The following is a 14,148-nucleotide window of genomic DNA, read 5'->3' as shown; positions in this document are numbered from 1 at the left end:
GCCTCCCTGCTCTGCTAATGTTCCCCCGAGGAGAAAACCCGCCTGCCTCAAGCGTGCTGGGGAGAGGCACCCGCTGCAGAAAAGCCTCCCACCCCGGCTGCGAGTGCCGTTTCTTCTTAAAGATAGGGACAGCGCGACACTGAGCCGGGAGCCAGGGTGTGAATTTAAGATCTTTTGCCACAAAAAGCAAAGCATCCCTCGTACGCTCTGCCTGGTTCCTGGGTCCCTGATCTGCAGAGGGCTCCTCTGCCAGGCTGCAGGCGTGCGGTCAGACCGGCAGCGGACCGAGGAGCAGGCTGCTGCGCCCGCAGCGCAGACGGCGCGATGCCACGCAGCGACCCCTCTGTGATTCAACACCTACTCTGTCATTCTGCCGGGACTTCTAGAGATGAAGTCACTCTTCCGATACGAGACGAAAAATGGTTGTAAACGACAAGCAAGAATTTACGGCGGAGCTGAGAACGGCCCCAGCAGATGTGAGCAAAGGTCCGTCTCGCCCTCTGCCTCGTCTCTGACAGCGCTCGCTGGCAAATGTACAGGGAAGCACCACGAGAACAAGGCAGGTACTTCCCCAGGACATTTCTCCAGCTTTGTGATTTTCGGGGACATTTACCTGCAGTTTAGGGAACTGCTGCGAGAGAGGTTACACGTGAAACCGCTGTGCTTAACAGAGGGCTGAAAATCCCCGAAAAGCAAAGCGCTGATGTTTCCTGCACGTTTTGCTTCCCGGGGCCACCTGTGCAGGCGAAGTCCCCGCCGGGTGGTGGCTGCGTCCTGCAGCCGCCCCGCACGACCGTGCGCTCTGCGTCCCGCAGCAAAGCACCACCGAGACGTTCGGGTGTTTGCGGGCGGCCGGCCGAGAAACGCCGTCGGCAGGAGCAAGCATCTCTCTCGCGAAGGCAAGAAGACATGCAACTTACTGTCCAGGTGGCCGACTTGGCGGTGCTGGATTGCTGGAAGGTCACCTCGAAGTGGTGGGGACCGGGGTAGTCAGTGTTGGAGGGGATGACAGGAGCTGGGGACATGGCGTCGAAGGTAGAGCTGGGCTGCGAGTAGGGCGAATGCGTTGGGACATTGGAGGTGTGCTCGGAGCTGTAGGGGCTGGTGGAGGCTGCTCTGCTGCCGATGCTCTGATCCATGCTGTTGTTCAGCAAATTGAACTGGGACTGGAGGAAGGGAAAAGGGGAGGAGGAAAAAAAGAAAACACCAGCCAGTTTAGAGACATGGAAACCTCAGCCACCCTTCTGCAGGGATCCAGGTGTCCTGTTACAGCCTCCTTAAAGGGCCAGCGCGCGGGAAAGCCAGCCAACAGGGCCGGCCTGGGTCACCTGGGTTTTCGGACAGGTCACCACTTGTGCAAGGGATAAACTCCCAACGCTTCAATCACCCCCTTCTACCCGCTCCATCCTCACCGGAGGCGGCGAGGTGCCCAGATCCCTGGATTTCTAGCACACCTGCCTATCCCAAACCACGCTTCTGGCAGCGAAGGGACCGGGCAGGGATTTTCTGGGGTTTGCTCAGGCGTGGGAGAATGTCCCGCTGCGAGACGGGGAGTCACTGCCCCGTCCTGCACCACAGGGCTCCGCTCGACGGTGGCCTTTCCAGCGGTCCGGAGCACCGAGGCTTGGGGAAGGTGCCCCGGCAGGGCGAGGCGACCACCAGCCCTCCGAGGAAGGCACCGCTCCCGCTGCGACCGCGTCGCTCGGCGGCCGACCTGCTTTCCAGCCGGCTCCCGCATGCCCTCGCTGGTCGCAAACGCACGCACACATGCACACGCCACTTGTGGAAGCGTCTCTCTGAGAAGAGCCAGCTCTGAATGGTGGTTTGTGCAATCCGTTTCCTAGCCGGGATGTTTGCTTTCAGCGGCTTTCGCTGAGGCAGGTCTAATTTGGGGAAAACCTCAAACCTGCACAGCGCGTAGCTGCGGTGCAGCACGCTGCAGGAAGGTCATAGAGCGAATGCACCTATTTATGCATGTACTAGCTCTTATTCCAGGCGTGCTGGACCAAATCCTGACCTTTTACAATTTTTTTCATATTCCTTTTCTGCACAGTTACTGTCGGATACTCCCAGCAAAAGCTGGCAGCTCTCTATCTGCAGGCATAGCCTGAGCAAAGCTGTGTTCTCAAAACCCATGCGGCTAAAGTGGCCTTAATCTTTCACCTGAAAATCAGACCCAAAAAAATCATTCTTTCTGTGGTAGAGAAATAAACTAATATTTAAAAAAATGTATCCCAAATGTCACTGTTTCTTAAAGCAAGCGGGATGGTTTTTTTCCCCAAAATCTGCAATTCCCCAGTTGCTCAGGGGTTGCTCTCCCGGCATTTGCAAGCCAGCAGCGTCCTGCCAGCCCCAGAGGTGGGTGCTGCTGGTGGCTGCCTGGGCTCCACCGGTGACCACGCGCGACGTCATCCCAACTCCCTACAGCTCCCTGCGTCGGAGCAGGGATGGGGCCGCCCGCCTGCGCTCCCCAGTTCACCCAGCTCAGCCCCCACTCTCCTACCCCTGCGCCCCGGCAGGGACCGTCCCTCCAACCACCAGCACCAGCTTTGGTAAACCAGGAGGTACTGGCAGGTGGCCGTGGGGACGGCCAGCCGGCTCAGCCATCCGCCTTCTCCTCCGAAGGGCTGCAAGGCTCACGGCTTAGGAATCAAGAGACGTGTTTTAACTTGGGATCCCAACCTCACCCAAACATCTACGATGTATAATGGTTTACAGGCAATCAACCTTCTCCAGGGAAGTTCTCCTGTTGTCTGCATCTCTCGCAAAGGTCGTTGGAGCCTGTGACTAACTGGAGGAATGCTGAACAAGACCTGGCTTGCTTTTACACATACAGCCATTTTCTCCCCTAAAATATGTGTGTAAACCCCTCTATTCCTTCTCGCCGCTCTATAAATAGCCCAGCCAAAGACAAACCACCCTCATCCAAGCTTTCCATAATCCCAGGCTTCACCTGGAGCAAAAGTTATGGGAAACATTGGCAAAACGGGCATTAAAAATGGGCAGGGAAAGCCCTCATCGTCCAGCCGGGAAACCGCCCGGCTGCAGGCAGCTGCCGGGGGCTGCAGGGCAGGGCAGCCTCGGCGGCGGGTGGCACCGGCTGGGAGGGGTGCAGCACAAGCCACCCCTGAAAAGCAAAGCTGGGTCATCGACCAGGAGGAGAGCGGCAAGGGGAGAAGGGGTTGCTGCCTGCCAGGGCAGCCCGAACGATCCAGGAGTATGACGGCTGAGCCGGTTTGTTCTCCTGGGACAAGGGGAGGGCCCCGGGGAACGGGCTGCACGCACGCCCTGGGCCCCACCATGTGCCTTTTTTTTTAGGGATGAGTGGAGAGTAAATGCTCTGGGCTCGACGAGCCAACAAGGCGATCTTCAGCGCTACCCTTGCAGCCGTACGTGCGTACTCAGGGAAAGCAGGCTACGGCCGGACCGCCCGGCAGGGCACGGCGTGCGGGCCACCACGGCGGCTCATCTCTGCCAACATGGGAACTCACCGGGAAGCCTTTCACCTCCCAGCAATGTCTGCTGCTGGGGAGACACGAGCTGGGGAGCTGCAGGGTGGGCTGGGGGTGAGGCGGCCCTTGGAAGCGGCCGGGAAAAACTCCACAGAAGTCACCCCTGCGTGATTTGGTGAGTTTGCGGTGCCTGGAGCCAGGACTGTGGGAGCTGAAGCCTGCGGCTGTAAAGCTTAAAGGGCAGGTGAATCGGGATGGACCCACTGAGAAGAGCATCCTGACCTCCGCACGGGAGAGAGCCTTCCCTCGGGAGAAACGGCGACCTCTGCGCAAACGACGCGGACACGAGCCCCAGAGCGGCACCTCGGCGAGCCTGGCTGGCCGCCCTGAGCCAGGATCCCCTGCCAGCCCAAAGCAACCGGCAGCGCCCCCAGCACCGGGGCTTTGCAGATCCGCTAGCAGAGACACCTGCAGGCAGGTGCAGGGGGGAAAATGACCAACTTGTTTTTCAAAATTGACTAAATTTGGAAACATTTCCTTAAAAGACAAAGGGGGTGTTTGTGTATGTATGTCAACAAACGCAGCACAGTGCTGGTGTGTGCACGTCTGTAAATACACACACATCCACACACGTATTTATACACACACAGAGAGAAATTTCACATGACTGCAGCAACCACCTCCCGAGTAGCAGCACTACGGCACAAAACGAACCCGGCAGGTAGGTGCTTTGCACCAACACACCCAGGACAAAAAAGAGGAAAGAAGTCATTTCTGGTGGGGAAGAGCAGCACCGCACCTTTCCATCTCTGGCTGTGCCTATGTGTATACCTGACTTTTCTGAGTGCCCGAGAGCAGACACAAACCCCTTTTCACTAAGGCAGCGACCGCAGCGCTTGAGGACGGGGCTGAAAATGCATCGCCTGTAGGGCAGGTACCGCATCATCTGCTCTGCCCTCCCAGAGGCTTTAATCTAAGGGAAGGAAATCCTGCCTGGGGTCGCGGGCACATGCCGTGAGCTCGGCTGAGGAGGTCCCCAGTGGACAACAAACTGGTGCTGGTGGTGCCCAGCACCACGGGGCATTCCTCAGATGGATGGATGCTCCCCTGCCGGCTGCACGGACGCCTGCACCCCTTTGCCCCAGAGGTTTACACTGCACCTTGGGCTCTGCAAGCACCGGCTCAGGCAAAACAAGAGAGTAACGCCGACCGCGCCGCCGCAGCTGCAGCATCCCGCGCTGGCACAGGTTACAGCTCACGGATGGGGCTGGAGCAGCCGCCGCTCCTCCGTGCCGCCACGGGACGGGGAAAGGCTTGCACGGTGACAAGTCCCCGGCATGGCCCAGGCAGTGGTGGGCGCGAAGGCGCAGCAGGCAGAGCCGGAGCCAGTGCCCAGCCCCTGCCTCGCCGCCAGAGGATGATTTCAGATAAAAGCAGCGAGGAAAAGGCATTAAGAACAAGGAGCACCTTACCGTGGTATAATGCTGCATCGGGTCGCTAATGTACAGCATTTTAGTCGCCTCAGGATTCACAGAGCGCTGGGAAGCGTCCCGCCACGGGAGTCATGGGGTCGGGGCGGCAGCAGGGACGGCCGGGGCGGGAAGGCAGGTGGAAGGAGGGAGCGCGGGAGCAGGGCCGGGGCGGGCAGCGGCAGGGATGCTGCACTGGCCACCCGTGTGCGCCGTGTGTTGGCTTTTTTGCTTTTTTCATCTCCCTTAGTTCTGTCAACTAGCTGCATCCAACAACAAAACGGGGCCCACCCCTTCTGTCCCTCATGACTATTCATTAAAGCACAGGGCAGGCCCCAGCTTGCCCAGTGATGGACTGGGCGATACCAACCATTCCCACTGCAGGGAGCGCGGGGGTCCAGCTCCATCATCAAACTCGGCCAGATGCCACTCCAGAAAGCTGCTTGCAGCTGCGCTGGGCTAGAAACCCATTTGGCCAGCACCCTTTACCAGCAGAGCGAGGTGGCTGCCCTTGCATCGACCAGACAAAACTGCGACTCTGAAATACCTCCATATGTCAGATATGTGGAGTTATCCCTGTCTGGATAGATAGGTAGGGATAGGTAGGGATAGGCAGGGATAGATGGCTAGGCAGATAGCTAGATGAACAGATAGGGATAGATATCTATGTGAATATATATGGATAGATGTGAATAGATATGGATAGATATGGATAGATATGGATAGATGGATAGACAGACATCTGGAGTAACCAGGAAGATTTCCTTCTGACTAGAGGCAGGTGGGGGAATGGTGTTTCCTTCAGCCAGACCCCGCCGTGGAAGGCTGCACACTGAAGCAGATAAGCAGTTCAAGGAGTATTTTGAAAGGTGGAACCAGCGTGCATCGCCCACCTCCCAGCACGGGTGTGCACACGCAGACCCACGCCCAAGCCGGTCAGCGGCAGCGCGGTATGTAAAGCCTAGAGCCCTGCCCAAGCTGCCAGTCCTGAGGCTGCTGTCTCTGAGCGAAAAGGGCGGCTGAGGAATTGTTCACATCTTTAATTACAGCAGCTCCTCCCACAGGACCCTGAAACAGGGTTTTTAGGAGCAGCACAGTGCCCATGCAATGCCGAGAGGGAGCACCACGCCTGTCTGGAAGGCAGCTCACAGAGTGTTCGAGCATCAGCACCAGCGCTGGGTGCCGCAGCGCCCGCTGCTCCCCGCACGCCTGCTCCAGCAGCGCTGAGCCCCACGAGCAGCAGGATCACAGCACGGACGAGCAGCACCTCCGCTACAGCTCCCGTGGCTTGCCTGTCTTTCAGGCCGGTGGCACCACGTTATCTGTGCAGTTCTTTTCCTGTGTGTCAGCCTGCCATGCGTTTCGGTGATGCCAGCCAGCCAGAGCTGGCCGCGGCTCACTGGAAGCTCAGCGCTCGGTCGCACGATGAGGCCAATGTAAATATTTACTCCCGGCTCATTATCCCGAGCGAGGGCCGGGAGCCGGCTCTGCCCAGCCTGGGCTCAGAGCCCGGCAAGGCCAGGGCTCGCCCGGCCCTGGCAGCACCGCAGGCTGCACCGATTCCCGCCGCGCTCGGCTTCGCTTACAGCTGGAACAGCAAGAAAGGCGACGACAAGCTCAGCGAGGGGCAGCTCCCCAATTAGCACCCCCGCCCCGCCTGCTCCTTCTGCCCAGCTCCTGCCCGCTGCAGACAAAGGCCGGGGAAGGGAGGGAAAGCGAGCGAAAAGCGAGGGAAAAGGGGACGGGGGGGAGGGGATGCAAGCTGGCGAGGAGGGAAACGGTGGCTTTCTGGAGGGAAATGCTGCCGACGGCCGGAGCTGCTTCAGGGATGCTCCCGGGAGGCCACCCTGCCACCGAACAGGCACAAGCGACCCGGACATCTCGCATGCCCGTTGTGCTTTTCAAACCCTTTGCCTTAGACGGAGTCGCACCAGCTTCTTGGAGGGAAGGGCGATGGCAATGGACCCTTGGGGACGTGGTGGGAGCAGAGCTGGGCATTGGGAGCGCAACGTGCCCCTCCAGCAGCAATGCCTCGCCAGCAGCTTACGAACGGCTTTTACTCTGCAACGTGCTTATACCGGGGTGAATCACACTCTCTGCTGCCGAGGTACTCGAGCTGCACGGCTGTTGCAGCGCAGAGCCCCTGCTGCTGCGTGCAGCGATGTTATCCGTTAATAAGCAGCCGCTATCGTACGGACCGCTGCACCACCCGGCTGCCACCCTGCAGAGCGGGCATCGATTACAGGGTATCAGACCCTGCACAAACCACAGCAGCGCTGCACCCTTAGCGTTCGCGTTCGCTCACGAACCAGCAAGGATCCCGCTTCCTACCCCAGGGTCCCCAGCCCAGTGCGGGGAAAACCAGCTTGCGTTTGATACAGCTCCCGTTTGGGCGGTCTGAGCACACTCACCATGACCGAGTCATTCATGCCTCTCATCTGGAAGACGTCCATCGTGACCTCCGTGCGGTTGGAGACCTCATTGCTGCCTGCGTGGTTGGATGGAGGGAGGTCGAAGTAGGTGCTGTCTGGCTCCCTGTGGAAAGGCGATGGCACAGTCAGCCTCCTAGCTCTCCAGCGCAGCCTGCGCCGCCACCACCCAGCAACTTGCGACTCTCTTGAACCTTGTCCCCTTCCCGACTTCTCCCTCCATCCTCTGCTTTTATTTTCACGTGGCAGAGCAGGCTCTGCCCAGGCAAACTGTTGCCTGGTGGGTAAAGCAAGCGGAGGTGGGAAGTTTTTCATCCACCCAGCTGCTCTGGCTTATCTGTCACCTCGGGATGTCTTTGAGTGAGAGGACACCAAGGAAGAAAGAGGATGAAATGAAGCCCAGTCCTTCCTTGCTTGATTAGAGAGTGAGGCTTAAAGGCCAGAAGACTTGGAAAAGCCTTGGTGTGACTAGAAGATGTTTAATTTTAGAAAATATCCCTTTCAATCAGGCAGCCACCAAGCCTCGTGACCGCATGAGTGAAGACTCGCGAGTAAGAGCGCATCCTCCCAGGCTTGGTCCTAGCATCTCCTGCCACAGCCCAGGCAAGGGTCCCAGCTGAAAGAGGACCTTTGCTCTGGCCCTGACACCACCTCCGTGTGGCCCTGTGTGTGAGACAGACACTGTCGTGTCCCAATGCCAGCTCTAGGGGCCGCGGCTCAGGAACACCAGCCAGACGTGCGGGTACCCAGCCACGGGTGGCCAGGGCTGCCTGCGTGAGCAGCCCTGCTGTGCCCCGGGGACACGGGCAGGGGACACCGGGTGTTGCCACAGCCGGGGGGGTCCTGCAGCAGGCAGGGCACAGAGCAGGTGGCCCGGCTGCTCTCCTCTGTGCGAGGATGAGCCAGCGCCTCCCCTTCCCAGCTGCTGCTGAGGCATTTCTGCTCCCCAAACCTTTGCTTCGAGCGAGAGGAAACGTGCCCCGACGCTGACCTCTGGCGCGCACGGTGCTGCGAGGATGCTGCGCCGCGCTTGGCAGCTCTCCTGCCGTGGCGTTTACCGTGCACCTCGAAAACGCTGGTGGCTGCACAAGCCCTTTGAGAAACAGCATCCAACACCCACAAACAAGGCTTGTGGGGCTCTGCTTTCAGCACTTGCACACTCCACTGTCTTTGCACTGCCTGGTGTCACCAGGGCAAAGGGGCTTGGCAAAGGAAATGGTCTGAGCAGAGAGATCCGAGTCTGGGGGTAAAACTCTGAATGTGGAAAAGGAGCGTGTGAAAACCGGAGCATGCAAAAGAAACTCATCTCCATTCGGGAAATGCCGTGTGCTAACATGGATCGCAGAGCAAAGGGCCACTTCTGCCTCAGAACACACCTCAAGGCAGATGATAACCCGCACTTACAGCGTGCTCCAGAGGTGCTCAAACGTCGTGCCTTCATCAGCTGGCGACGACTGGGACATCTTCACAGAGGGGGAGTCTGACAAAGGATAAATCACCCTAGGGGCAAAGAGAAACAGCGAGGTTAGCATCGCCAGGGTGACACCTCACGTCAGCAAGGCGGCCAGCGGCGAGCAGGAGTTTTCCCACCTCTCTCCCAGCGGCACAGCAAGGACGGGAGCCCCAAAGGACCCATCGTGGGGAGACAGTGCCCCTCACCCCTGCGGGAGGCTGCAGGCCAGGAGCAGCGTGCAGGAGGGGCGATCCCAGCTTAGCCTGCCCTGCGGTCTGCTGCACCAAAAGACGGCTTGTACAGGAGCGGGCCCAGCGGAGGGATGGGGAAAGCCTGCTCTGCAAATCTGGGGAATACGGGAGAGACGTTCCTGTCTCTGAATTGTGCCAGTGCCACAAATCCAGGTCGCGGGCAGTACCCTGTGGGCTGGCAGATGAAATATATGATCCTGGTTTGTCCATTTCAGGCAGCTTTTATCCCAGAAACATTGTTTTCCAACAGGCTAATGCATTTTTCTCAGGAAGCTCTAGTTGCAAATGCCCACAAATCCGTAAAGGCATAAAGACAAGTAAGACACCCAGATGCACAGTGCAAGGTTATGGTGAAGCCGTGATGCAGACATCCTGAATCTTACTTGTTCAGACGTTAAAATGGCCTTCCCACTTCTAAGCAGCTTGCAAACATGATTGAACGGAATATTATTCCCCCCAAGTAAGGCAAGGCAGGAACGTTGCCTCTGCTTTGCAGACGGGGAAGCGTTACTGGGAGACAGCACACTGCTTTACTGGGAGAAAGCACACCATTTACCCGGGACCGCATACGGGAAGTCCGTGGGAAAGCCCGTTCTTCAGCCAAAGCCTTCTGAACCCTACTGCATAGGCAGGACCAGAGTCATCCTCAGTCCAGTCTGTTCCTCTTGCCCCTGGACAAGGTTTCTTGGCCTCTTCCGAGCGCGGAAGGGAGCACGCAGCGTACCTCAGCTCTCCCTTTGTGCCCAGCACCTCTCCGACCCCAGCGGCAGGAGCGGCAGATTTCGCGGAGCCATCTTGAGCCCCACGCTGCCTTCCTCTGCTGGCAGCCCCGCCGTGCCATCACCCTCCTCCTCGCTCACCCGCTCCCTGGAAGCAGCGGGACCGCTTCCCTGCCTTGGTTATCATGGACGTGCCCCAGGCACCACCCAGCTACAACTTTTCCCCGCACCAGGGTCAGCATCTCGGTTTGACTCGGTACCGACATCCGATAGTGAAAGCCTGAAAACTTCCTGCTTTCGGGGCTCGAGCTGCCGAGCGCGAGGGCAGCCGCTTTCTAACTGAGTGATGCTCGGGGTCGCCCGGGCCCCTCTGACTCAGCTGGGGACCGGGTGGCTGCAGGGGCCGGGAGTGAAAACGAAAGCAGGGCGGTGTCCCCCGCCGGCTGCTTTCTGCCGCATCTGCGAGACACACCATCCGCAGATGCTCTTCCAGGAGGGTTTGCCCCAGCAGAGGAGGGCTTGTTCCCCACGGGTCCCAGCGCAGAATAGCTAGCAGCGAGAGTCTGGTGTCCTCCCATCCCTCCTCGTCCCACGTGTGACATGCAGAGAAACGAAAGAACCTACACAGCAGCTTTGAGAAAAAGGAAAAGCCCAGAGCGGAGGCAGGTGACTGCTGGTGGCCTTACCCTTCTTCCATGCTGCTTTCCCTGGCCCAGGGCAGCGGCAGGTTCAGGAAGGAGCCAGGCCTTTCCCTTCAGTGGAGAAAGCACCTCCGCACCGCCCCGGCTGTGTGGTCATGATGGGTGACACCAGCTCTAACCACGTGGCTGCACTCGTTTTCGAAAGGAAAAAAATCTGAATATTTTAAGGGCGTTTTGGAAGTTCCCTTTCTCTTTCAAAGCATCATCGGTGCTCGCAAAGCCGAGACAGTATCTTTTCACATTTGAGCTCTAAAATCCATGGTATGAAAAGGTTTGGGCTGTTGGTGGTGTTAATGCTCATCCCTGCTGCAGGGATCATTGCACACCTTGGGAAAGCATCTCTGCAGCAAGAACGACAGGCGGGCATCTAAGATGATAAAAACCATGAAAGGCTTTGCAAACAGAGTTCCCCAAGGTTGGCAGCGGTGCTGATGATGGTGTAATTTACTCTAAAAGGAGGTGCCATCCAGAGTCTAATTATGCGATGAACAGCGGAGGCATTCACAGCCAGGGAAGGCAGGAAAGCGCTCTGATGGTGAGGTCCAGCAGGAGGAAAAGATGCCCCATCGAAGCAGTGGAGGCCCTGGGGCACAGCTTAATTCAAGGTGAACCAGGAAGAGCCTCAGAGACTAATTCCACATCGCTAGAGAAGCCTTACTAGATGGCTTGGGTGTCATTACCTTCCCAGTGCCTACAGGCTATGTAAGCAGGAGGCAATTAACCTGGGGCTAAACACGTCAGCTCGAGACCAGCCACAGCCCAGGCTCAGCTTCTCTGCCACCTCCAGCCCCCCAGGTCCATTTGGGGGCTGTTTCGCCTCTGCCACAACCGTGTCTGCTCCCTGATGTCACCCGCTTCCCAGCACCAAAGGAAAGACCTGAAGTATCACCCCGACTTCTGCCAGAAAGTGTTCTGTGGCCAAACCCCCACCAGGAGGATTTAACATCTCCAGAGACCCAAACCTGCTTATTAAACCGAAGATCTCTTTGCCCAGGGAAGGGTGCAGCGAGGGGTCCCCTGTCCCTTCTGCCCCAACGCAGCAGGGAGGCGATGGGGGACGCTTGGCGTGGTGGGCACCCCCGCACCCCGTGGCAGGACGCGCACCGGATTTGTGGCAGAGGAAGAAAGACCGAAGCGTGCAAACCAGGGGGCTCGGTGCTGGGCGCCCGGGCTGCTGGTGGGATTGGCCTGGTTTCGCTTGGGAGAGCTGCTCTGCTCCGCACGCTTCCCCCAGCCGGCTCCACCGTTCGCTGGGTTGCTGCTTCCCTCTGTTGCTAGTCAGGGCATTGCAGGGAAACTGCACATGGGAAAAAAGGCCAGGAGTGCCGAGAGAAAGCCCGCGGAGAGGCAATCCACCGCCTCCGCTTGCGTTGGGGCTTAGCGCCGAGGTAGGGGCTGCCACCCCCCAGGGCGGCGGGAGCGGGCTGGGGTGCTCCGGGGGCCGGTCCCTTCCGTCCACGCACCTTCCCCGTGAATTGCCACTGAAGGGATTTCCAAGGGATTAGCATGGAAATACTCCACGTCCTCAGACTTTTCGCCACTGCTGTGACTTTGGCTATATCCGAAAGGCCGAGTCAGCCCCAGCTCAGCTGAAGCAGCCGTTTCTCCCCCAGCCCCAGGGACAGGAGGACAATGAAAAGCACACACCAAGGTCCACTACAGCCACCTCAAGACAGGAGAACAACCCTCTGGAGAAGCAGAGCAGATGAACTTGCCTATATTCAACCGCGCTTCATTCAGCCCATGGTTTGTGTTTTGGCTACAGTCTGAATATATTCTGAGAACTATTACAAATCCAACTCCCTTCTTTCATCAATGTGAGCAAAGTGAATGGTACTGCGGGTGTAACAAGGGGCTGAAGCCTTGCTGAGAGTGATGCCTGGCAGCTGAGTTTCTGTGCTTCTCAAAGGGGCATCTTTGACCTCACTATTAACTTGAAGCCTCAGTTTCAGGCACTCAGACATATCTGCTGCTATTTCACTTAGCAATTACATAGCTGTCACTATCCTGAGCCCGCAATGAAATGTGACAGCATTTTGCAGCCACCTTAAAGGGAGGTAAATGAACAAAGCCTGTATAACAGGGCCATTCCTAATCTCTCAAGACTCTTGGCCCATCTGGAGAGTGGAAGACTTTTGAGAGCCATTTCCAGCTCCTACATCAAGCTGCTGCATATTGCTTGGTGGCTTGCGAACCGGCCCCTGGACCTTCTCTCTTCCCCTCCTCTGCACAACAAGAACCATCAGGCTCATCCAGCCCGCAGCAAATAAAGTCATGTTTGCAAAAAGCTGACAAATCCCAAGGCGCCAACGCTACCCCATGCTATTGCTTATTTCTCCCAGATTATTAAATTCACACCTGCAAAACGAGGCTTGCAAAAGCGACCGAAAGCGAGTAAGCTTTCCCGCAGCGCACTGGAATCTCAGGAGCCCTCCTTGGGGTCCAGCAGCTTGTTACCAATTTTCTTTCCAAGGAGCAAGCAGGTTTGACAGAAATCCCCTCTGACAGATAGAGTCATCGACAGGCAGCTCGTGATGGGGCAGGAGGCTAAACCAGCCAACCCTCCCTCCCTCCCCGGCGGCCGAGCATCAGCCCTGCCTCGGGACCCGGCGGTGGGCAGCCAGCCTCAGCGTCCTGCCGGTACCCAGCCCCACCTCTGCGTTCCCCATTCAAGGCTCGGACAGTTTGTCCTCCACAAGTGCTGTAACTCCAGATCTAAGGCACTTGGGAGCAAACTTTCCAAGACACTTTAATATTAATATTTGCCTACGAAGCAAAGCGGCCGCGAATCATCTTCCAGCTGCGTAATCGAGCGCTGGAGAGAGGGTCTCCCTGAGTAACCCCCACACAAAAATAGCAAGGGGTTTCCTTTTGTCGTTTTTTTCCTCCTACCTGCTCTGGCTCCCCAAGCGTTTCGCGTTCCCCCGGAGCTCTCCCGCGGACAGGAGCGGCCTGGGATTGAGGATCTATGTTATTTACTGCACTACAACCAAGTAGCGTCCCGGTCGCCTAGGCAATGACATTGGAGCGGTTGAAAGCTATGTGAAAAGTGAGGCAAAAGCTTGTGCGCTCCTTCCTGGAATAGGAGGCAGTTGCAAGGGGGTGGGGAATGCTCAGCCAAGCGTGCCGGGAAATTAAGCTGGTCACCAGTGCCAGAGTGACTCGGTGGCAAGCTGGCTCTTGGGGCTCCGTCAGCGGCAGCCGACCGGCAGTGCTGCACCCGGGGCAGCTGCTGGGGGTTAATAATGGTGGAGCGGAGCAGGAGACTCGACATAGACTGCCCCGCCAAAGGAGGTTCTTCCCCTCAGCAGATTGATGGACTGAGTTGGTTTTGTGCTGGCGTCGGTCAAAATGACCAGCTCGTCTCTCCTGGGGTGTCAGAGGACCGGGGAAGCCTGCTTGGGGGACCGTGCTGCTTCCCCCCGTGGGAGAAATGGCTTGCCCAGGGATGAAGATTGTTGAACAGTTCTGATTAAAAGCCACCAGCCACGAGACTCTAATCATCTGTGTTGTGTGGACTCGCTGACACACCTTCTTACTGCCACCCATTCGCAGAAGCCGCTGTTTCGCTGGCCACTTACCCCCAGCCTGCGCTCGGGCTCCCGGGGAAATCGTTGAGCAGTGTTTGTTACCGATAATCATTGGCTGCGTGTCTAAGTCGCCCACCTCCATGC

The 14,148-nt window shown here is 57.9% G+C and overlaps 1 protein-coding gene across 7 annotated transcripts in view; it reads right to left on the bottom strand.

Annotated features, from left to right (window-relative positions):
• Nucleotides 1–10,470, bottom strand: part of TP73 (tumor protein p73) — a 28,502-nt gene extending 18,032 nt beyond the window's left edge. For 3 of the 7 annotated variants that reach the window (XM_086476241.1, XM_086476242.1, XM_086476243.1), the window contains exons 1-2: nucleotides 4,925–4,963; nucleotides 921–1,166 (exon numbers count right to left, since the gene is read on the bottom strand). In XM_086476241.1, the coding sequence (XP_086332367.1) occupies nucleotides 921–1,166; nucleotides 4,925–4,963 (285 nt within the window). Of the gene's footprint in view, nucleotides 1–920; nucleotides 1,167–4,924; nucleotides 4,964–7,332; nucleotides 7,457–8,754; nucleotides 8,851–10,459 lie in introns of those variants that run through there. The other 4 variants (XM_086476244.1, XM_086476245.1, XM_086476239.1 and 1 more) reach the window with 3 other exon arrangements.
• Nucleotides 10,471–14,148: the final 3,678 nt, after the last annotated feature.

The sequence above is a fragment of the Leptosomus discolor genome, chromosome 20, assembly GCF_034619465.1.
Source record: "Leptosomus discolor isolate bLepDis1 chromosome 20, bLepDis1.hap2, whole genome shotgun sequence".
NCBI classification, from domain to species: Eukaryota; Metazoa; Chordata; class Aves; order Leptosomiformes; family Leptosomidae; genus Leptosomus; species Leptosomus discolor.
The sequence above is the reverse complement of the archived record's forward strand: the minus strand, read 5'-3'. Positions and strand labels throughout refer to the sequence as shown.